Below are 25,666 nucleotides of genomic sequence, written 5' to 3' on the forward strand. Positions count from 1 at the left end.
TTATAAAGTATGAACCAAAGAAAATAAGTAAAATTGTTTGAAATTAAATTCATACCTAATCAACGCCTTTTTTTAATAATTTATCGAAAAGTTATAGATATATTATCTAAAATTTATCGATTTGTTATGGAAAATATGTCGATTTTTTATAGAAATTTATTCGATTTATTGAAAAATCTATCGACTTGTTATCGAAAACTTCAATATAAAGTATATGACACAAAGACAACTTACTGAAATCAAACGAATAAGAAGCCAATTTCTCGATACGAGGCAAAAACAAACTGATAACTCGATGATAATTTCTCTTCCGATAAAAAGCTGATAAAAAAAACAATAACATGTCGGTATCTGTTGATAGCGCTAAGGAGACTTCGAATATCTTCTTAAATAACCCGATTTATGTGGTAAAGCCAGCTCTGTTGTGCGAACTAAATATTTTAGCAAATGATTGAAATTTTAGGAACGGAGAAAACCCCTTCACATCAAAAAAAGTGCCAACTTTCCAAAAACAATAAAGTTTTAAACTTGATCTCCCAACCCTTTTTGAGGTCGGCAATACAGCTTCTGAATTATGGGTGAGTATTCTGACTGACTTCTTCTTAATGCCTTGCAAGGCAGATTACTGTGCGCTGGCTTCCGTTGCTCCTGCCACTTTCACCACTCACATTCCCTCATGCGATGGATGTCGTGGGGAATTAATATGGGACGAGAGTTTGAAAACCTGTTCATATATGAATCCAGAATGGACGGAAGAGCGCAGTATGAACCGGGAAACAAAGTTGCACGATAACTGCAGCGCCTTTCAGGCGGAGGTTGCAGCTATAAGGGATGCGGTAGATGAGAAGATATCCGCCATTGCAACTACTAGGGATTCTAACGTCTACTCGGATAATTAGGCGGCTAGAAAGGCGCTTAGCTATGTCACCGTGAGGTCAAAGGCTGTGGGCGATTGCTCGACCTCACTTGTGGTGGCATTTACCTACATTTTAGATCTCTTGGCCCTGGCTGGTACGGTCGAATTAAACTTGCCTGTCAGTTAAGCCTTTGGCACTCCGCTGGCCACTTGCACTCTGCTTCGAAACAAGTGGGCGTCGAGTCAGCTAAGCAAACGCCAGGCTCATCCCACCTCTTCCTATTTCTCGGGGTCCTTCTGGCCCGTTGTGGATTCGTAGCGCTCGGCGGCGTTATACGAGTTTACAAAAGCTCATCTCTCTATGCTTATTGGAGTGCTAACAGGGGACTAACCAACAGGAGTCAATACGTTAAGCCTTAATATACTGTACAGTCCCATATGTGTTGGCTGTATCGAGGACGACGAGGTGGAATCACGCAGTCACTTTATGCTCAGCTTTCCAGTCTTTACGATTACTATATGTGAATAATTTGGTCGGGACGTATTCCAGTTACCGTGGAAAATTTAAAAGATCGACGTGTGCCTTATTTGAAGCTTTATGGTTGCCGCCAATAAGTATACCGAAATGATCAGGATGATGAACTGAGTTGAAATAGCCATGTCCGTCTGTCTGTTTGAACACAAAGAAGTCCCTCAATCTTCGAGATATATTGATGATATTCGGTGATTGGGTATATTTTGGTGTCTGATTAATTATTTGTTGGAACCGACCGTACCGGAAAACTGTAGTATATATCTCCTATACAACCGACTTTTCGGTTAGCAGTACTTTCGTAACTTCTTCCACATTTTATTAGTTAGAAGCTTGAAATTTCCTAGGATTCTTACATATAAGGCATAGATATGGGATACAACATAAATCCCATACAACTGGTTGTTCAGACTTTAACAGTTTTTGGAATTTCATCAGATTATTATTCAATTCCATTTATAAAAGGTATTAGGGCTTCGGCACAGTCGAAGACAGTCCCGTCCTTACTGGTTTATTCGTTTTTTCCGGTATCATTTTAGAACTGTTTCGGGATTGGTTTGGGTTCACTTCTAAATTGTTTCCAGGAGCTTCTCGGAACCATTGAGAGGATTATAGATGTGTATATTAAGTTCAAAATGGATGAAAAACTGTTCTATCACCACAAAATGAGTGTACCAAGGAATACAAGGAGTACGCCATCATAGTCTTCCTAGACATTACCAAAGCTTTCTCTAAACGGGAGATCACCAATGGATCACTGGATGAAGTACATCCAGCCGTCACCAGATGGATCGGCTACATGTAAAATTTCAAGAAGATTATATCGCAGTCGGGCTGCATGCGGCCACGAAATCGGTGAACAGGGGCATCCCTCACGGCGGGGTATAATTATCTCTGCTTTGATGGGTTAGCGGAAGTGGCGAACAAACACGTGTATACCCATGGCTTCAAAGTAATGGAAGAAATAGGGTCTGCGGTATACAGTGCTGATCCCGAAATAAACAGATCCTAAAAGCTGCCAGATCATTGTGGATTTTACAGGCGGAAGTTGCATTCGTGGCTAAATCAGTAGGAACGCAGGAGGAAAATAGCTTTACAGTTGCGTCAACTTTTACATTGACAGCCAACCCGCATTTAAAGCAATAAAATCTCAAAGCATAACACCTAAAAATATGTTAAAGTGTCCGAAATCCTAGAAGTAATTGGGATATTGCAAAACATACATCTATAAGGGATCTCTGGACATATGGGAATAGATGGAAATGAAAAAGCGAATGAACTAACTAAACAGGGCACATCTTTCGAAGTTTGTACCGTAGACGTCCCAATCAGATTGGGCGAGATTAAAAGAAGACGAGAACTTCACATTATCGAGCAAGCAGGAGAGGCGTCGAACCAAGTATCGAAGATCACGTGCCGTTCCACAATCTTAACCTAACAAAGTTACTCTAATTATTTAAACTGCAGGACTTTAGGCTCATGGTGGGTATTCAGACTAAACAATGCCTTGTCAGTGAAGTGCGGTTTGGAGAAAGAAACCACCGGGCACGTTTTGTGGTTTTATGCTCGTGTCCTGCGCCCGGCGGTCTAAGACCCATGCTATTAGGAGTGGCAGAGCAGCAAATAGCAAAGGTCTTAGAAAACTTCTAGAATTTACCCAGAGGTCGGAATCCATTTATAACATAGATCTTAGTTTCTGATAGTGTTTTCTGTTTGGCCGTTGGCGAACTTCTGCTTACAATATGCACTCACTCATTCCGTGAGGTCCTCCTTATCATACCTAACTTGCTGTTATGGGGCTAAAGAGTTCAACATTTTTAGCTTTTATATATCAAAACGACTTTAAAAGGCCATGCTATGCCAAATTCATATTTTTTCCATGACTAAAATTTTTCTCTTTTTTTTTTCTATTTATTGACCGGCCAGTTCAACAACCATTTTGGTCAACTGGAACTATTTGCATTAACTATGACATATATTTTTAACAAAACCAAAGGTCGGCAAAGTCATAATCCACCAAATTAAATTGTTGCAAAAAATTTTAATGTGACGTATTTACATAATTATATCGTCAAGCAAAATGTTGGGTGTTTTGAATAAACAAGTTTACTATTATGGAACAAATTCAAAAATCTGAGCATAACTCTTTTAATAAACGGTACAAAACTGCAGGTCTATAAATGCCAAAATTTAATGCTTAGTTTTAGTTTTGTCTTCTTCATACCCCAAAAAATAGTAGTTGGCCTTTTTAACGGCAATAAGTATTGATTGAAAACTTTCGATAATTTGATGAATGTAATTATAGTGATATCGATAACATTGACAGCAAAGTCAATAGTTTTGACAGCTCGAATGCATTCCCGTATCATCTTTACCAAGTTTGGTTAGTTAAGGTTGACGGTCAAAAAAAACCTCACATAGACTAAATGACAAATACTAGAATTTTTCTGTGACCTAGCTTAATAGCTGCCTCAATATCTGGCAACTCTGCCACCAAGCTGGAGCTTTGGTCTCGCGTTTCTTCCTGCTGCTTGCAGTTCGTACATCTGCTGTTACTGACGAGACCTTACATATAAGCATGTCACACCAGATGGCACTGTCCAGTTAGTATGCCCATCGTGAGCTTTGAGCCTTCTGTCTTTAAAGATATGAGCAACGTTGATAGTCTAACATCTTAGAATTTGCACATGATCTTAGAAATTGTACAGTCCCGCGCATCTATCCACGCCTTTCCTGTTTGATGAATCATATGCAAATTCATTCTCCTTTTAAATTCATCCACACGTATTGGAACGTCTACCGTCGACTCTACAAGTGCTGTACCTTCCTTTGCCAACTCATCGCCCTTTTCGTTACCTTCTATTACATTATGACCGGGAACCCAGTCTGGATGGATGGTCGGGCTGAGTGAAGACTCCTCAATGCTTCTTTGCATTGCAGTATACCATGAAAAATCTTGATGAAGTACTGTGTGAGATTATTGCCTTGATCCAATATGTATATTGACGCGACTGCAGCACGTTTCCTCTAGAATTTCTACTGCTTTGTTTATGGCTAAAATTTTCACTTGAAAAGCACTGCAGTTGTCTGGAATCCTGTAGGATCTACTTAATTCCGGATCGATACAGTAAGCAGCTGACCCGAACCCTTCTGTTAATTTGAGACCATTGGTATACGAGGGTATAGTATGTTCTTTCATTTCTGCACCATGGCGCCAACACTTCGGTTCAATTGGGGACCTCAGATCTCAATCGAAGCTCAGGCACTCAGCCATGTAGTCCGTTCGCCCTATATTGGATGGCGCTATACTGCTATGCTCATATGGCCTGCACTAAAGCTGCCCCGAGACCTCAAGCCTTGTTGCAGTTGCTAACGACATTTTTCGGTCATTAGGTCTGCAAGTGGGATGTGCATAAGGGAATGCAATGCTGCTGTCGGGGTAGTTTTTAGGTATGCTAGGCTAATCATTGGCTAACTTCTTTCATACTAGAATTTTTTGGTATACGTACTTTTTTGTTTGGCTGTCCATTAAACAAGGACTCCATAGTTAAGTTAAGGCTTGACGATTACCGTAAATACTCAAAAGAGAGGGTTTGTGCGATAGGCCTCACGTGCATCTTGGAACAATTGCACATGCATACAGCGCCATGGAGGTTTTCTCTACTCTCTCTTCCACATGTAGTTTCGACAACAGCTTACTAGTTTAATATTCTGTGCTGTACTTTTCTTGAAGGGTTACCCCATTCAGCTGAGGCTAGACTAATTAGAGGCCTTATTTTTCCTTACAAATAGCACTAGATATGTTCTTTCCGCGTTGGCAGATAACCTGGCTACAGATGCCTAGGCATCCAAATCCATCAAAGAGTGGGTTGTTGGGAGGCGCCTGTCGCTTATAATGACTCAAACGTTATCTGCATATACCCTTGGCGATAGTACCACACCCTGCGGTGTTCCTCTGTTAACAGATTTTGTGGCCTAGCATAGAACCCATTGAATGTGTTTATTCTGCAGTTTAGGATGGACCTAATTCAATAAGTTAAGGCCCGATATACCTCAATCGAGTTGAGACTGTCCACGATTGCTGGTTCGAAAAACACATAGAGCAAACTCTTGATACAGAAGCTTACTGAAACCGGGTTCTCCAAATTTCGGTTATCGGACTCGGAAACGAAATCGAAAATCGAAGGGAATCAAGTACAATTAACCGATTGACACTAACTGTACTACTTCTTGACTCACTTTATTATTGCAAAAAATCTAAACAGTAATCAGAATCGGAAGTCTAGATCGAAATTTCAAACGTGTTGTTGTTGTTGTTGTACTGATAAAGAAACGACATTTCCCAAGTATCGGAAGCGGAATCGGAGCTCTTAAATATCTTTGGTATTCATCACCATCGAAACTGAATGAAATCGATAACATCAATAGTGTAATCGATTTTTCTCACCACCATCAATGGGTATTGCAAATTTAAATACTTTGATTTAAGCATTTTGAACATTATTAATCTTTTAACTGGATTTCATTTTTTTTATAACTTTTTAGTTCAAAAAATTTCGTTATGTATAAATCTAGCAACGATTTGATGAATTTAACAGAAAGCAATTGGCTGGCAAACTAAACCAATTATCAATATGCATTCTTTTTTGGTAAGACTTTAAGGATCATAGAAGAAAATCGAATTATTGTAAATCGTTTTGTTTTTTAATATTTCAGATCCTTTGCTCAGTTATCTCTGCTGCCTACGCTGCTAGTTTGGGCTATAACTATGAGAGTAGCAGCGGTGCAACATTAGGCGGTAGCCTAGGTGGTGGTCAAGTAATCGGCAGTGGACTTAGCTCTGGTGGACAATCAAATGCAGGTCCTAGTTACAGTTCCTCTGGTTTATCACTTGGCAGTGGTACAAGTGGTGGTGGCATTAGCCTAAGCAGTCAAGGAGGCGTTGGTTCTAGCTATTTTCCTCCCAGTCTATCGTTCGGCAGTGGCGTGAGTGGCGGCTCGGTTGGTGGTTTTAGCTCAGGTGGCCAGGGCGCTGTAGGTTCAGGTGGTCCTGTTTCTGTTCCTGCTGAAACAACCAAAGAATTTTTTACCTACACCGCTCCAGAGCATGAATTCGCTGATATTGGTGATAGCAGTCAAGTTTCTAACTCTCTTAAAAAGTATCTACGCGTTATCTTTATTAAGGGACCTGAAAATAGTGGGCTAGATAATGCGGCCGTGCAATTGGCCAAATCGGTTGCAAATGAACAAACGGTCATTTATGTACTGAACAAACAAGCTGATATCGGTCACTTGGCTGAGAAATTGCAATCAGTTCAAACACAAAATTTCAACAAACCCGAAGTTCACTTCGTCAAGTATAGGACAGCAGCTGATGCGGAACATGCTCAACATACAATTCGATCGCAATATGATGGTTTGAGCGGCCCTACCAACAACCACAATGGTGATGTTGCTCCAGTTTTGAACTTTGCTTCGAATCCAGAACTTACATCTGCACCTCAGCAGGGTTTTGTTTCAACCCCAGTTGTTCAGCAAAGTGATGCAGCTGCATCAGTCGGCAATGGGGAAATTTCTTACTTACCACCAAATAAGCGCGCCTAAATTGGAGACTGTAAACGAACTATATAGTTAAATTGTTAAACTACTAATTTGATTTGTTAATATTGCTAAGATGTTATTGTTGATTTTTTATTAGTGAGTACACATTAAATCTGTATATATATATATGTAAAATTTAATCACGTACAGAAAAAAGTTGGCTGCTCATTTTTACTTTGATATAATGCAATTTTGACAATGCGAAATGGTTCCCTGCACAGTTTGCATAACTTTTCCAAAAGACGTCGAGCCATGCCAAGATATATATCAAGATTGGGAGGAATCTCTCTGATCTATTCGAGATACGGAAAAGGAAACTCATCACATAATTGGTGATCGCTATATCAAGTCTATTTCCTCAACATTATTAGAAATACTGTAGGGAGCGCCTCGAAGTCTGCATATCTAGTTTGCCAAAAGCTGGCCTAAAGTAAACCAAAACCTAGTACTGTTTACCAACAAAATCAAAATATTACAGTCTTGCTCAAAATGGTTCTTCCTCCTCACGACAGTTAAGTATCCGCGAGTAGCGACAAACGGCTAACTTTGATGGAATATCGACATCGAATGTAGCGTGAAACAAGTAAGGAAGGCTAAGTTCGGGTGTAACCGAACATTACGTACTCATTTGAGAGCTATGGTGACAAAATAAGGGAAAATAAGCATGCAGGAAAATGAACCTAGGATAACCCTGGAATGTGTTTTATGACATTTGTATCAAATGGAAGGTATTAAAGAATATGTTAAAAGGGCGTGGGCTTAGTTCTATAGGTGGCCGCCTTTTCCAGATATCGCCATAAAGGTGGACCAGGGGTGACTGTAGAATTTGTTTGTACGATAGGCGTATCAAATGAAAGGTGTTGATGAGTATTTTAAAAGGGATTGGGCCTTAGTTCTATAGGTGGACGCCTTTTCCAGATATCGCCATAAAGGTGGACCAGGGGTAACTCTAGAATTTGTTTGTACGATATGGGTATCAAATTAAAGGTATTAATGAGCGTTTTAAAAGGGAGTGGTGGTAGTTGTATATGTGAAGGCGTTTTCGAGATATCGACCAAAATGTGCACCAGGGGACCCAGAACATCATCTGTCGGGTACCGCTAATTTATTTATATATGTAATACCACGAACAGTATTCCTGCCAAGATTCCAAGGGCTTTTGATTTCGCCCCACAGAACTTTTTCATTTTCTTCTGCTTAATATGGTAGGTGTCACACCCATTTTACAAAGTTTTTTTGTAAAGTTATATTTTGTGGCATTTTTTTCGAAAAAGTGTCCGTGGTCATAGTCGGATTTCGGCCATTTTTTATACCAATACATAGTGAGTTCAGTACTGGAATTCACTAAGTTATTTAACCACATTTGCCATCGCTTTATTTGCGAATCCATAACTATAACGATTTCGTTATTCAGTAGCTCTTTTGTATCAATATTCGTTTATCAACGATCAGCTGTGTTGTTAAATAAACGGCAAGTAAACTGGCTGCGTTAAAATCACGAAATTAATATTATGGGATGTGCTATTCTTGATATCATTCGCTATACTAATTTTTATTGATAAGCAGGTTGTTTAATTAAACACCAAGCAATTACACGGAAGTATATCCGCACCACCTGAAAATATGAATGCCACTGCGTATACGTAACATTTTATTATTACGTATAAACAAATAAAAAAATTTGCAATAAAATAATATTGCCACAATAAACTGAGATATAACCTATCCTATCTCTCAAGTTAGATCAAACTACACACGTTGTGCAAAACAAATTTAAAATCGGTTCAGTAGTTTAGGAATCCATCGCGCCCAAAATTGCTCTGACACGTGTTTTTTATATATTAAGATGACTATCACTGTTGTTATACGGACATGTTGTAATAGAGATTTGTACACGCAGTTTCAGAGTAAGATGGCGACTAACTTTATTCAGTATAATACGAACAGAGGTATAATGAAATAGTATGAAAAGAAAACTGATAATTAGAGTTGCCAGATTTATATTATTTAACAATACTTCCCTTTAATAGAACATCTGGCAACATTGTAAATATATATAAGTAAAAATTTACGACCATTAATTCAAATCCAAAATGTTTACATTGCAAAAACTATGTTAAGTAATACATATGTAAGTTTACTGTAAACCTATTCCGACATTAATAAATTCATTTTTAACAGCTGGTATAGCTTTCGTTAAACCATCTGCCAACATCTCGCTTGTAGAAATGTACTCTAGCTTTAACGACTTATCTTCCAGCCTTTCTTGTATGAATTTCACCTTTATATCGACATGTTTAGTACGTGGAGAAAAATTGTTGTGACGAACAATATGAATTGCGCTTTTGTTATCGCAATACAATGTTGTTGTTTTTGCATCGCGAGCAATAAGCTCAGATTCCAATCGGTTCAACCAAATCGTTTCTTGCATTGTACCCACTATTGACATAAGTTCTGCTTCTGTTGATGACAATGCAACGGTTCGCTGTCTATGCGTTGACCAAGATATAGCACCACCCTGCATAACGAACATGTAACCAGAAGTTGATCGACGCTGATCAAGATCTCCTGCCCAGTCAGCATCGCAAAATCCAACTAGACCTTCAGCAGATTTTTTGTACACGATGCCTTTGTTTATAGTTCCCTTCAAATATCGCATCACACGCTTCACTGCAAGCCAGTGAGCTTTGCCGGGATTTTGTGTAAACCGACTCAGTAAATTGACCGCGAAGCTGATATCAGGTCGAGTGTTCTGTGCTGCGTACAACAGACAACCAATAGCCTCCATATATGGAACATTTTCCATCTCTTTCTTTGCTTCTTCAGTTTGTGGACACATTTCAATAGTTAGCTTCTGTGACAAATCAAGTGGCGTAGCAACGGCATTACAGTCATCCATTCCAAAACGTTTGAGCACACTGCAAATATATTCAGATTGATCAAGTTTTATTAGTTTTTTTACCTCATCTCTTTGAACTCGCATGCCCAATACGGATGACGCTGAACCCATGTCTTTCATTTTAAATCTGGAAGACAACTCGCTCTTAATACGCTGTGTAGCCTTTTTGTCATTGGAGAACACCAACACGTCGTCTACATAAATCGCTACGTAAACCATACTTTGATCTTTTACGCAATAGTAGATACATTGATCGACTTCGCTCCGAACTAGTCCTAGACCGATGAGTACTGTATTCAATTTATCGTTCCAAACTTTGCTTGCTTGTTTCAAGCCGTATAGTGACTTTAACAAACGACATACTCTGCCTGAACCATCATCATAGCCTTCCGGTTGCTTCATGTATACTTCTTCACGAAGCTCACCATTTAAAAATGCTGTTACCGCATCTAATTGATGCACCGCCAAGTCATATTTCGCTGCCATGGCGAACAAGAATCGCAATGAGTTATACCTAACTACCGGTGAATATGTTTCCGAATAATCGACGCCTTGTTTCTGCGAGCAACCTTTCACAACGAGCCTTGCTTTATAACGAACAAGCTCACCAGCTGCATCACGTTTCACTTTGAATACCAATTTTGAACTTATTGCCTTTTTACCAGCAGGCAATTTCGTAAGCACCCACGTGTTGTTTGACTTAAGAGAATCCATCTCCTCTTCCATGGCGCGCTTCCAGGCACTTGATTCTGCACTATACAATGCCTCTTCAACACTAACAGGGTCATCAGCATCAGACACCACTGTCAACAACAAATTTCTTTTCGTTTTGTTTGCAATACGCTCCGACCGACGAACTGGATGCAATTTATCATAATCGTCACTATGCATATTAACTGCTTCACTTTCATCAGGAGTATCGTAGTCACTGTCCGAAGATTTGTTGACATCTAACAATTCGCTCATATTATCCTCCTCTGAATTGTTAATGTTATAATCTTCCCTTGTATCAATAATATCAATAATCAAATTTGGCTCTGTATGTTTCGTTACGTCACATGAATTTTCTATAAATGTAACATCACGGCTCACAATAAACTCGTAATCAGATTTACGATAAAGCCGGTAAGCTTTTGACACAGCACAATATCCTACAAATATGCACTCATCTGATTTTGCATCAAGTTTTGAACGTTTTTGTTTCGGTATGTGTACCATCGCTGTACAACCAAATATTCGTAAATGCTTTAAATTAGGTTTAACACCTGACCATATTTCTTCTGGACTTCGATTATTACCTCTACATGGAATGCGGTTTACCAAATATGCTGCCATGTTTGCAGCCTCTGCCCAGAATATATTTCTCAGGCCAGAATCTAATAACATACATCTAACACGTTCAATCAACGTTCGGTTCATACGCTCAGCCACCCCGTTCTGTTCGGGCGTGTAGGGAGCTGTTTTTTGATGAACAATGCCACAATCACGCAAAAAATTTTCAAATGGTTCGTTGCAATATTCAGTGCCATTGTCTGTCCTCAGCACTTTTATTTTACGGCCACACTGTGTCTCTACTTCGCTTTTAAATTCCTTAAATTTAGCAAACACATCTGACTTTCGTACAATCGGTATCGCAAATACCTTTCTTGAAAAATCATCAACAAATACAAGTAAAAATCTTGCACCACTGAACGATTTTGTGCTAATTGGACCAAGCACGTCAGATGTCTAACATATTTTCTGCACGCGTACCAGCTGATTTGTTTATATTTCTAGTTTGTTTACCTTTACAGCATATAATACACCCTTTGTCACTTGTGCTGCTGTAATTAACGCCAAGCGTTGAATTCTGCACTCGTTTCATATTTTCCTTGCAAATGTGTGCCAGCCTACGAAGCCAAAGCTCAAAGTTATCAACTGTAGTCATTGCTCTCCCAACTTTATTTTTAACGCAATCCAACTTGTATAAATCGTTGTCCGCAAATGCCTTTGCTATTAAATTGCCTTTCACATCGAAAATTTTACATACATTTTTTTCGAACACCACCTTTTTGTTTTGCTTAGTCATTTGTCGAACTGACAAAAGATTTGCACAAAGACTAGGAACATATTCAACATTTCGAACATTAGTTGGAATTTTCTGTTTGTTGACATTTAACAGTAGGCTAACATCTCCTACGCTGTTAACAGGAACTCGCTCACTGTTAGCTAAAATAACTTCGTTGTGTTCTGCTGCTCGAACTTTTGAAAGCAACTGTTGATCATTCGTCATATGCGACGTTGCGCCTGAGTCGACGTACCATACACACTCGCCACTCTGAGAGTGTAAACACGAATTCGCTAGCAAAGAATTTGAAAACATAGCTGTCTTGCTTTTACTTTCGTTCTCATTTGCTTTCTTCGACTGTATAGATTTACGACACTCTTTACGCATATGGCCTTCCTGACCACAATTAAAACAACGAAACTTTTTACGATTAGAATTTTTGTCATTCTTTTTCGGTTCGAAATTCTTCGAATACAAAGCGTTGTTGGTGGATTCCTTACTACAATCCAATTTGACGTCTTGCAACAACAAATTCTTTACGCTGTCGACGGTTAACTTCGATTTGGAATTTTCCACTGCCATAACAAGAGCTTGATACTCATTAGGCAACCCAGCTAGCAATAAAGATGCAATCAATTCATCACCGACATTTAAACCTGCACTTTGCAATTTTATTGAAGTCATGACCACTTCATTCACATAATCCTGTATGGTCTGGAACTGTTCGAGTTTTAACTGCACCAGCTTTTTCAAAAGCCCTACCTTGCGAGTTAAACCACTGTCCTCATACGCTGCCATTATTGAATCCCATGCTTCTTTTGCCGTCTGTGCATTTGCTATGTGCGAGAAATTACTCGGCTCCACCATGAGCGTAATCTCCGCCAGCGCCCGTTCGTTTGTGTCACGATCTTTTTCCGATGCATTTTCAGACAAACCTGCTTCGGTGACTTTCCAACAACTTTTCAGCACCAAGTATGACTTTGCATTTCGCCGCCAAACATCAAAATTTTCCCGACCGCGAAGTTTTTCGAAAGGAAAACTGAGTGTGCCCGTTGCCATTTTAATTAAATTAATATATTTAACTTTAATTTTACTCTATGTGGATAGGCCCATAACCTGTTGTAATAGAGATTTGTACACGCAGTTTCAGAGTAAGATGGCGACTAACTTTATTCAGTATAATACGAACAGAGGTATAATGAAATAGTATGAAAAGAAAACTGATAATTAGAGTTGCCAGATTTATATTATTTAACAATAGGACATTTATTTTTTAATTGGTTGAATAGAGACTGTAAGTAAACATCCTCATTTTTAAGGTACGAAGCAGCTTACATTAGGGTGAAACAAATATATATACAAACCGCCAAATTTTCTTCTGTTAATCGCTTGTGATAAACATACGAATACCCAAATGACTATCACATTTCTACCTGATTCTAAGTTCCATGAAGTTCTAAGACACAAAAAATTGTTCGAATATATTTTTTCCTTCAGCTAAGCAGTTTGAATAATTCTTTGTTGTCGCTTTTTTAAATTTAGACAAGTAATTTTCTGAAAAACTTACTTGTATTTTTTCCTCGGTTAAGGAATAATTTTCTTAAATATGTAGGATATTAAAAAGAAAATTCAACTGTCAAAACCGTGGATTTCTAGTCGAAGTCCGTAACTTTATAGTCGAGTTCCCTTACTCACTGAACTAAGTCGTTCATATAAATATTTCGAGAAAGATTTATTTTGAACTTTCTTAATTTAAAGAAAATTTATTTAATAATTTGGGAAAAATTTAAATAACGTGACATCAAGACGGACAAGGCGACAGCAGTTTCGATTATACCTTGTAAATCTCTTCAAAGCTTTTTCTCTCGGGAGTGGGAGTCGAACCCGCACTCCTACGATAGTTGAAATGGTTACAAACGCATTCAGCTACGTCATACCTTAGTTGTTGTATAATTTTTCCCAATTGCCTTCTTTTGCATATATTCTTCTACACATCACATACTTCGTATGTAAATTATGTGTTGAAGTTATGCATGTTTGTAAGGCGGTTTCAGAGAAACTTGGTTTTGTTTAGCAAATGTTTTCTTAATTTTATATAAGTATTTTTTTTGTTTGTATTGTTTCAAAAAAGTGCTTTATTTACCGATGACTGCTTGATTCAACTGGGAAGGGAAGCAAGACAAAAAACCTCTCCCGGTCGATGGGATGAGCGGCATGATGTACATAATATAATTCGCTTTTGAATAAAAATTCAGGCACAGCCAAGAGTTCCTGAGGATGATCTCAGATTGAGGTCGAAATATCGATTAACATTAAACAAGTATATTTATTGAAAGATATAAAATATTTGGTTTTTATTTATGCGTGGCCTTGAGCTCGAAAAACTTAATAATAAAAATTAAGGTTAATTACATTAACTCCAAATCCGAATGAGGACAAATGTCAACTGTTCGCTTGGGACTATTTTACGCTGCTCAACGCAAAAAGGAGCTGGGAGAAATACGGCTGTTGCGGTTGTTAGCCGTTCAAATCTGGCGTTGAGCAGGTTAGGTTATGTTGAACTAGCCGGTCAATAAATAATAATAATTGTGCGTTTGTGACAGCGCACTGCCCTCAAGTGGCCCAATAACACCAGGCTAATCCTGTTCATTATAATTATACTCAGTTGAGCAGAGCTCACAGAGTATATTAAGTTTGATTGGATAACGGTTGGTTGTACATATATAAAGGAATCGAGATAGATATATACTTCCATATATCAAAATAATCAGGATCGAAAAAAAATTTGATTGAGCCATGTCCGTCCGTCCGTCCGTCCGTCCGTTAACACGATAACTTGAGTAAATTTTGAGGTATCTTGATGAAATTTACTATGTAGGTTCCTGAGCACTCATCTCAGATCGCTATTTAAAATGAACGATATCGGACTATAACCACGCCCACTTTTTCGATATCGAAAATTTCGAAAAACCGAGAAAGTGCGATAATTCATTACAAAAGACCGGTAAAGCGACAAAACTTGGTAGATGAGTTGAACTTATGACGCAAAATAGAAAATTAGTAAAATTTTGGACAATGGGCGTGGCACCGCCCACTTTTAAAAGAAGGTAATTTAAAACTTTTGCAAGCTGTAATTTGGCAGTCCTTGAAGATATCATGATGAAATTTGGCAGGAACGTTACCCTTATTACTATATGTACGCTTAATAAAAATTAGCAAAATCGGAGAAGGACCACGCCCACTTTTAAAAAAAAATTTTTTTTAAAAGTAAAATTTTAACAAAAAATTTAATATCTTTACAGTATATAAGTAAATTATGTCAAGATTCAACTCCAGTAATGATATAGTGCAACAAAATGCAAAAATAAAAGAAAATTTAAAAATGGGCATGGCTCCGCCCTTTTTCATTTAATTTGTCTAGGATACTTTTAACGCCATAAGTCGAACAAAAATTAACCAATCCTTTTGAAATTTGGTAGGGGCATAGATTTTATGGCGTTAACTGTTTTCTGTGAAAATGGGCGAAATCGGTTGATGCCACGCCCAGTTTTTATACACAGTCGTCCGTCTGTCCTTCCGCATGGCCGTTAACACGATAACTTGAGCAAAAATCGATATATCTTTACTAAACTCAGTTCACGTACTTATCTGAACTCACTTTATCTTGGTATGAAAAATGAACGAAATCCGACTATGACCACGCCCACTTTTTCCATATCGAAAATTACGAAAAATGAAAAAAATGCCATAATTCTATACCAAATACGAAAAAGGGATGAAATATGGTAAGGTAATTGGATTGTTTTATTGACGCGAAATATAACTTTAGAAAAAACTTTATAAAATGGTTGTGACACCTACCATATTAAGTAGAAGAAAATGAAAAAGTTCTGCAGGGCGAAATAAAAAACCCTTAAAATCTTAGCAGGTATTACATATATAAATAAATTAGCGGTATCCAACAGATGATGTTCTGGGTCACCCTGGTCCACATTTTGGTCGATATCTGGAAAACGCCTTCACATATACAACTACCACCACTCCCTTTTAAAATTCTCATTAATACCTTTAATTTGATACCCATATCGTACAAACTCATTCTAGAGTCACCCCTGGTCCACCTTTATGGCGATATTTCGAAAAGGCGAACACCTATAGAACGAAGGGCCACTCCCTTTTAAAAATACTCATTAACACCTTTCATTTGATACCCATATCGTACAAACAAAGTCTAGAGTCACCCCTGGTCCACCTTTATTGCGATACCTCGAAAATGCGTCCACCTATAGAACTAAGGCCCACTCCCTCTTAAAATACTCATTAACTCCTTTCGTTTGATACCCATATTGCACAAACGAATTCTAGAGTCACCCCTGGCCCACCTTTATGGCGATATCTCGAAACGGCGTCCACCTATATAACTAAGGCCCACTCCCTTTTAAAATACTCATTAACACCTTTCGTTTGATGCCCATATTGTGCAAACAAATTCTAGGGTCACCCCTGGTCCACCTTTATGGCGATATCTCGAAACGGCGTCCACCTATGGAACTAAGGATTACTCCCTTTTAAAATGCTCATTAACACCTTTCATTTGATACCCATATCGTACAAACGCATTCTAGAGTCACCCCTGGTCCATCTTTACGGCGATATCTCGAAAAGGCGTCCATCTATAGTACTTAGGTCCACGCCCTTTTAAAATACTCATTAATACCTTTCATTTGATACCCATATCGTACAAACGCATTCTAGAGTCAACCCTGATCCACCTTTATGGCTATATCCCTAAATGGCGTCCACCTATAGAACTATGGGCCACTCCCTCATAAAATACTCTTTAATGCCTTTCATTTGATACACATGTCATACAAACACATTCCAGGGTTTCCCTCGGTTCATTTTCCTACATGGTTATTTTCCCTTATGTTGTCACCATAGCTCTCAACTGAGTATGTAATGTTCGGTTACACCCGAACTTAACCTTCCTTACTTGTTTTTTTTTTATTTTTTATTTATTAATTTTATTATTTATACATTTTTTTTTTTGTTTTTTTGTCGAGTCGTTGATGGGCAGTGATTTGACAAGCGTCGAGTTCTAAAACTGCTCAGCTACAGAAGAAATATCATCAGCTGACGATAAAACTCAATTAATAGAATAAAAACACACATACAGAGCATTAGCGATTGAGGGAGATAAGAACAGTCTTTTTTATAGAAAAAAGGGAGTCCGACATATCAAATGTGTTTGAGTGAGAGTTATAATCTTGGCAAAAAACCGGAAAGGCTCGTTAAGTTTGAAATGGGTTCTACATTGTTTTAAAAGAAGAGGTTTCTAATGTCTCGTAGTTCGACAGGGAGCACTAAAGTTCACTTCAGAAGTTCAGAAGAAATGGGCTTGAAATGGATTCATTCAGTAGTTTTGGCATAAATATTACGCCAAGCATTTCCCTTCGACTAGCAAGAGTTGGAAGATTAATAAGTTTTAATTAATTAGTGTAAGGTGGAAGATTAAATAAAGAGTCCCATTGAAAGTTCCTTAAGGCAAATAGTAAAAACTGTTTTTGTATTGATTCGAGCCTATCAGCATGAACTTGAAAACGCGGAATCCAAACTATTGAGCCATACTCTAATATCGGTCTAACCAATTTTGTGAAGAGGGTTTCCGTAGGGGTCGCTAAACTCTTTTGAACACCTTTTCACAAATGCTATACGACCTCACATAGACCGAATATGTCCATAGTGTTACCAGAATTTGTTTGACGACCAAACGGAAGAACCCCAATCAGGTGCCAGGACATATGTTATAGAATAACTCCGCCCTCTTGGCAAATACTTCTCTTTTCAGAGATATGAGCCACTTTGTGAGTCTAATTTGCACATGACCTTAGAAATTTTGCAGTCCCGTGCTTTTGTCCACGCCTTTCCTGCTTGATGGATCATATGCAACTCCTGTCTCCTTTTGATTTCTCCCAAACGGATTGGGACGGGTATCGTCGACTCAGCGAGTGTTGCACCCTCCTTTGCCAAATCATCGGCCTTCTCATTACCTTCCATCCCTATATGACTGAGAACTCAGTAAAGATGTATGTAAAGATGTATGAGCGAAGTTTTTCCAATACTTATTTGCATTCCAGAACACTTCTTGAAGAAGTTGTGTGTGAGATTATTGCCTTAATCGCAGCCTGACTATCAATATATAAATTAACGCGACTGCAGTTTAAGCACGCTTCCTTCAGAATTTGTGCTGCTATCTTCGCTGCTATAATTTCCGCTCGAAAAACGCTGCAGTAATCTGGCAACCTGTAGGATACACATATTTCTTGGTCGACACAGTAAACAGCTGACCCAGCCTTTCCATTAATTTGGAACCATCCGTATACAAGTGTATAGCATATTCTGCAATTTCTGCACCCCGGCACCAACCCTCCGGCTCAATTGTGTCCCAATATCTCTTTCGAAGCTCAGGCACGGGACCATATATTCGGTTTTCCCAATATTAGATGGCGCTATACTGCTGTAGCCATGAGGCCTGCGCTCAAGCTGCCCCGACGCCTTAAACCTTGTTGCTGTTGCTAACGCGATGTTTTTGTCCGTTAGGTCTGAAATTTGGTATAACACAAAGACTAATTTTGTCTCGTGTTGAACAAATTTCCTACCATATAAGAGCATTCATTCACTTCAGTGAGTGACAATAAAATATTAAATACCCTTATGCAATTTTTGGTATTATATAGTGGTGACGGTGAATGTGTGTGAGAATGTGACACAATCCGTCGCAGCGTCATACGTAATCTGACCTTAAATCTCCACAAAAAGCGCCACAAACGAAAATTTGAAATAAAAAATCGAGAGATTTTTGATTCCAAATCCTCGTTTCATGTTATGTTACGAGATTATTACTACATAGCATTACCAATTTCAAAAATATGCTAAATATATTGGAACAGGCGCTTTTTTTAAACTTTGGAAATTAATTCGAAAAAATTTTTTATTATCGTATTATAACATGAGATCAAATTTTGGAATTAACATATGCGCGATTTTTAAACGGTTTTATTTAGCTTGACTCTGTGTAGCGGCCGGCCGTTGTTTACGAATTTTATAATTAAAATTTAAGTAACTTTCCGATAAGGTGCAAGCTTGAAACTTGGAATATAGTTCAGAACCCGATGACAATGCAATAATAAGAAAAAACTCCGATAGGTGGCGCATGGATCGAAATATTTCAAAAAATTTTTGTATCTGTGGTGCGATTTGACTCATATTTGGGACACATAATACATACATAAATAGAAAGCGACCTATGAAAACATCGCCGCCAGATGGCACAAGGATCGAGATATTCAAAACAAAAACGCATTTGTGGTCCCATTTGGCTCATATTTGGAACACAAAATACATACATGAATAGAAGACGGCCTGTGAAAAAAATATCCGCTAGGTGGCGCAAGGATCGAAATATTAAAAAAAATCGTATTTGTGGTCCGATTTGGTCCATATTTGGAACACATTATACATACATGAATAGAAGGTGACCTGTGATGTCCGATTTGGATCATATTTAGTACAAATATTACATACAGTCCGGTAGAAGTGACATCAAAATATTTTGGAGTTGGAGGAGGGACAAACATACGTGGCGCTGAGTCGAGTAAAGTCTTTGGAAAGATTACGTATTCAGGACTTAGATTGTGACAAATTGTCAGGAAAGAGTCCTTGTGATAATGAGTCAGTAAATAAACTAAACAGAATGAGAAATTATAGGCAATTAAATAAAGACTAAAAACTTGAAAATAAAATAATTAAAAAAAATTTATTTAAAACAATACTTACATTAAGTAATAATAATACTAAAAGCTAGAAAATAATTAGGTAGGTCCTAGGTACTAGTCATCACACTCCTCATCAATATAGGGTGTTGATCAGACAGTTAAATAAAAGCGTTGGACGCGTCAATTGGTTACACCAAAGAAGTTGAAATCGTTTTCCACCAGGTCCTTCCTACGGAGTGGGGGCCGCCCTCTTCCTTTGCCTCCATAGGAGGGTTCCGATAGAAACACTTTCTTAGCCGGAGCGTCCTTTTTCATTCGCATAACATGGGCTAGCCAGCGTAGCCGCTGTGTTTTAAAGCTCTTACAGTCATCATTAAATCTTCTTCGGTACATGCCATCGCCAACGCGTAGAGGTCCATAAATCTTTCGAAGAACTTGTCTCTCCAAAACTTACCAAAAACAAGTAAGGAAGGCTAAATATGAGTGTAACCGAACATTACATACTCAGTTAAGAGCTATGGAGACAAAAAAGGGAAAATCGCCATGTAGAAAAGTTAACCTAGGGTAACCCTGGAATATGTTTGTATGACATGGATATCAAATGGAAGGTATTAGAGAGTATTTTAAAAGTGAGTAGGCCATAATTCTGTAGGTGGACGCCATTTCGGGATATCGCCACAAAGGTGGAACAGGCGTGATTCTAGAATGTATTTATACGATATGGGTATCAAATGAAAGGTGGTAATGTGTATTTTAAAAGGGAGAGATCCTTAGTTCTATAGGTGGACGCCTTTTCGGGATATCGCCATAAAGGTGGACCAGGGATGACTGTAGAATTCGTTTGTACGATATGGGTATCAAATAAAAGGGGTCAATGATTATTTAAAAGGGTGTGGGACTTAGTTTTAAAGGTGGAAGCCTTTTCGAGATATCGCCATAAAGGTGGACCAGGGGTGACTCTAGAATGCGTTTGTACGATATGGGTATCAAATGAAATGGGTTAATGATTATTTCAAAGGGAGTGGGCCTTAGTTCTAAAGGTGGACGCCTTTTCGAGATATCGCCATAAAGGTGGACCAGGGGTGACTCTGGAATGCGTTTGTACGATATGGGTATCAAATGAAAGGTGTTAATGAGTATTTTAACACCGATTGGTCCTTAGTTCTATAGGTGGACGCCTTTTAGAGATATCGTCATAAAGGTGAACCAGGGGTGACTCTAGAATGTGTTTGTACGATATGGGTAGCAAATGAAAGGTGTTAATGAGTATTTTAAAAGGGAGTGCGACTTAGTTCTATAGGTGGACGCCTTTTAGAGATATCGCCATAGAGGTGGACCAGGGGTGACTCCAGAATGTTTTTGTACGATATGGGTATCAAATGAAAGGTGTTAATGAGTATTTTAAAAGGGAGTGGGCCTAAGTTCTATAGGTGTACGCCTTTTCGAGATATCGCCATAAAGGTGGACCAGGGGTGACTCTAGAATTTGTTTGTTCGATATGGATATCAAATGAAAGGTGTTAATGAGGGTTTTAAAAGGGAATGGCCCTTAAGTTTATATGTGATGGCGTTTTCGAGATATCGACAGAAATGTGAACCAGAGTAACCCAGAACAGCATCTGTCGGGTACCACTAATTTATTTATATATGTAATACGGCGAACAGTATTCCTACCAAGATTCCAAGGGCTTTTGATTTCGACCTGCAGAACTTTTTCATTTTCTTCTACTTAATATGGTAGGTGTCACACCCATTTTACATAGTTTTTTCTAATGTTATATTTTGCGTCAATAAACCAATCCAATTACCATGTTTCATCCCTTTTTTCATATTTGGTAGAGAATTATGGCATTTTTTTCATTTTTCGTAATTTTCCATATCGAAAAATTGGGCGTGGTCATAGTCGGATTTCGGCCATTTTTTATACCAAGATAAAGCGAGTTCAGATAAGTACGTGAACTAAGCTTAGTAAAGATATATCGATTTTTGCTCATGTTATCGTCTCAATGGCCGAGCCTAAGGACAGACCGTAGACTGTGTATAAAAACTGGGCGTGGCTTAAACCGATTTCGCCCATTTTCACAGAAAACAGTTATCGTCATAGAATTTATGCTCCTACCAAATTTCAGAAGGATTGGTAAATTTTTGTTCGACTTATGGCATTAAAAGTATTCTAGACAAATTAATTGAAAAAGGGCGGAGCCACGCCCGTTCTGAAATTTGCTTTTATACGTATATACGTACATGGTACATATATTTAGACGCAGTTATTGTTTCGTTTATGTAGATACATAATTATTGAATTATTGATGTGCATTTACGTCACTGCTTAGCATCGGTTTAGATACGATAGCATCGCTCAGTGCTGCTAACATTCGTTACAATATTTTTATTTGGTTGAACCATATCATTACTGGAGTTGAATGTTGACATAATTTACTTACATACTGTAAAGATATTAAATTTTTTGCTAAATTCGACTTTTAAAAAAAATTTTTTTTAAAGTGGGCGTATTCGTACACCGATTTTGCTAATTTTTATTTAGTACACATACATAGGAGTAATGTTCCTGCAAAATTTCTTCATTATATCTTCAACGACTGCCAAATTACATCTTGCAAAACTGTATAATTACCTTCTTTTAAAAGTGGGCGGTGCCACGCCCATTGCCCAAAATTTTACTAGTTTTCTATTCTGCGTCATAAATTCAACCCACCTACCAAGTTTCGCCGCTTTATCCGTCTTTGGTAATGAATAATCGCACTTTTTCGGTTTTTCGATATCGAAAAAGTGGGCGTGGTTATAGTCCGATTTCGTTCATTTTAAATAGCGATCTGAGATGAGTGCCGAGGAACCTACATACCAAATTCAAGATACCAAAAAATTTACTCAAGTTATCGTGTTAACGGACAGACGGACGGACGGACATGGCTTAATCAAATTTTTTTTCGATACTGATAATTTTGATATATGGAAGTCTATATCTATCTCGATTCCTTTATACCTGTACAACCAACCGTTATCCAATCAAAGTTAATACACTTTCTGAGCTCTGCTCAACTGACTATAAAAAAAAAAACAAATTTATCGTAATAGGCACTAATATTTGGAATCAAAATTTTTGCATCTTTTATTTCAAAGTTCGGTGGTGGTGCCCATAAGATGGTCTAACATTAGTTCGCTTTTGCAAAGGGAAATAATGTCAAAGGTGAGCTGAAATGACGTTGATTCCAACTTGATTCTGACAGTAACTCTCTTCCGGATTTGGATTTAGAGTCATTGATATTAGATCCCTTTCAAAAGCGTATTAATGTCAATTGACGCTAGTTTCATTTACATTATTACTCGTCACCAACAAAAAAGGTTTCTCCATATCTGTGAACTTTGTCACCTCTTGGTACAATCATGTGTCAAATAAAATAAAATAAAATAAATGTAAGGCGCGATAACCTTCGAAGAGATTTTAGGCCAAGCTTCTCTTCCAATTTTCGTCGTGCTCCTTTTAATTTTTCGTACAAATTGGCGGGACGGAACCGACTTATTTTATGCCGACAACGAACGGCATCTGCAAAGCAGATGAGTTTTCACTGAGAGCTTTTCATGGCAGAAATACACCCGTAGTGCTTGCCAAACACCGCCGAAGGGCGACCCCGCTTAGAAAAATTTTCTTTAATTGAAGAAACTTGTTTCTAAAATTTTGGTGTAGCTTTGCCCGGGGCGTGAACCCGGAGTCTTCGGTGTGGTAAGCGGAGCACGCTACCATCACACCAGCACGGAAAATTTGCTCTTTGGTAATCACCAAATGATACCAGATATTGCAACTCCATAAAATATGTATGTCATTATCTAACAAGACTGTCTTCAAAACGGTGCTTGTATGCTGATTATGTTTGGAAAATTTAAATATTGTTAAGTGTGCGTTAAGTTGGACTGGTTTGTTTGTTTTGATTTGCACGAGTTATTTCGTAGTTTTTGTAAAATTTTGCAAACACAATTTTTAAAATAGTTTTTATTTACATAATATGAGATATGAATAGCCCTAGTAACCTGGTTTTTAAATTTTATGTTTTTTATGTTTACGTTTTTTTGCGATTTCGTTGCAAAAAACTTAACATTTTTATAAAAGCCATATAAATGCAACTGTTTCGTTAGATGAAACTAACAGAAAGCGCCTAACTTACAGACTGAGCTAAAGCAAGCAATCAATATGAATTCATTTTTGGTAAGATAAGACTTTTGTTTTTATTAATAACCCGTTTAAAATTAACAACTTTTTGTTTAAGGGCCTGTGTTCCATCTTGTCTGCAGCATATGCGATTAATGTTGGCTATAATTATGAAAAGAACAGTGCTGTAACAAATGGTGGTGGCGTGAGTGGTGATCAATTTGGAGGTCAAGTAGGTGCCTTCGGATTGGGTGGTCAAGGAGTTTCTGGAAAAAGTTACAGCTCATCAGGCTTTGGTGGCGGATCAAGTCGTGGCCAAAATGGCGGACAAAACTTTGGTGGTCAGTCATTTTCAGCGCCCAGCTATAGCTCTTCTCGTGCAACGTTTGGTAGCGCGGGAGAGGGTGGTACTCAAGTTAGTGGTCACAACTTGGGTGGTCAATCATTTGCAGCGCCCAGTTACAGCTCTTCGGGTGCATCGTTTGACGGTGCAGAAGTGGGTGGTGCCCAAGTTGGCGGGCACAACTTTGGTGATCAATCATTTGCAGCGCCCAATTACAGCTCTTCGGGTGCATCGTTTGGCGGTGCAGGAGTAGGTGGTGCCCAAGTTGGCGGGCACAACTTCGGTGGGCACTCATTTGTAGCGCTCGGTTCGGGTGCATCGTTTGGCGGGGCAGGAGTGGGTGGGGCTCAAGTTCGCGTAGACAACTTTGGTGGACACTCATTTTCAGCACCCAGTTACAGCTCTTCGGGTGCATCGTTTGGTAGCACAGGTGTGGGTGGTACCCAAGTTGGCGGGCACAACTTCGGTGGTCAATCATTTGCAGCACCCACTTACAGCTCTTCTGGTGCATCGTTTGGCGGTGCCGGTGTGGGTGGTGTTCATGTCGGTGGTCCTAGCTTTGTTGCTCAAGGGGCTGTAGGTTCAAGTTTTGATACTCCTGCTACCGTTAGTTCTAGCTATACTGCTCCCGTTGAAAATAGCAAGGAATTCTATACGTATACCGCGCCAGAACAAGAATTTAATGATATTGGCGATAAAGGTCAGCTTGTCATAACAAAAAAAAAGAATTTACGCGTAATCTTCATAAAAGGACCAGAAAATAACGGACTCGAAAATGCTGCCCTACAATTAGCCAAGTCTGTTGCTAATCAGCAAACTGCCATTTATGTGCTCAGTAAACAGTCTGATATTGGTGATTTGGCTAAAAAGTTACAATCGCTCAACACTCAAAATTCAAACAAACCCGAAGTGCACTTTGTCAAATACAGAACATCAGCTGATGCAGAAAAGGCTCAACATGCAATTCAATCACAATATGATAGCTTGACGGGTCCGTCAATAAGCCATGATGGTGGTGTTACACAGGTGTTGAATTTTGTATCGAACCCAGCGCCAGCACCTGCAGCGCAGCAAAGTTATTCCTCTGCACCTGTGACGCAGCAGAGTTATTCTGCTGTACCAGTCGACAACGTAGACAACGCTTACCTGCCGCCTACCAAACGCACTTAGACATATATTTTTAAAAAATTTATTCAATGTGGATTATTTTAAGTCTTTTTTGTGAATGAGATTAAGTTTTTAAGATTTTTTTCGAATTAAGGAGATAATCCTTCATGATTTCGTTTGTATATAAATACAACAAAAATATCCCTAGGAACCACCAAAAAATAATATTTTCGCCTAAATAAAAATACAAAAATTTTATAGAAAATCTACTTAAGTAATTATTTTCATTGTAATAAAATTTGTTTATATTGGCTGTGCACATCTTACCTCAATCTCTAACAA

General features: G+C 38.4%; 2 protein-coding genes across 2 annotated transcripts; both read left to right on the plus strand.

Annotated features, from left to right (window-relative positions):
- Positions 1 to 5,953: 5,953 nt before the first annotated feature.
- Positions 5,954 to 7,129, plus strand: LOC137243121 (uncharacterized). Its single transcript, XM_067770408.1, has 2 exons — positions 5,954 to 6,037; positions 6,105 to 7,129. Exons 1-2 carry the CDS (start codon positions 6,023 to 6,025, stop codon positions 6,990 to 6,992), a joined length of 903 nt encoding a protein of 300 aa, XP_067626509.1. The 5' UTR covers positions 5,954 to 6,022; the 3' UTR covers positions 6,993 to 7,129.
- Positions 7,130 to 23,861: 16,732 nt separating this feature from the next.
- LOC137243125 (loricrin-like) lies at positions 23,862 to 25,666 on the plus strand. The gene is made up of 2 exons (XM_067770420.1): positions 23,862 to 23,931; positions 23,993 to 25,666. Exons 1-2 carry the CDS (start codon positions 23,917 to 23,919, stop codon positions 25,385 to 25,387), a joined length of 1,410 nt encoding a protein of 469 aa, XP_067626521.1. The 5' UTR covers positions 23,862 to 23,916; the 3' UTR covers positions 25,388 to 25,666.

This window comes from Eurosta solidaginis, chromosome 1 (genome assembly GCF_040869045.1).
Source record: "Eurosta solidaginis isolate ZX-2024a chromosome 1, ASM4086904v1, whole genome shotgun sequence".
Taxonomy (NCBI): Eukaryota; Metazoa; Arthropoda; class Insecta; order Diptera; family Tephritidae; genus Eurosta; species Eurosta solidaginis.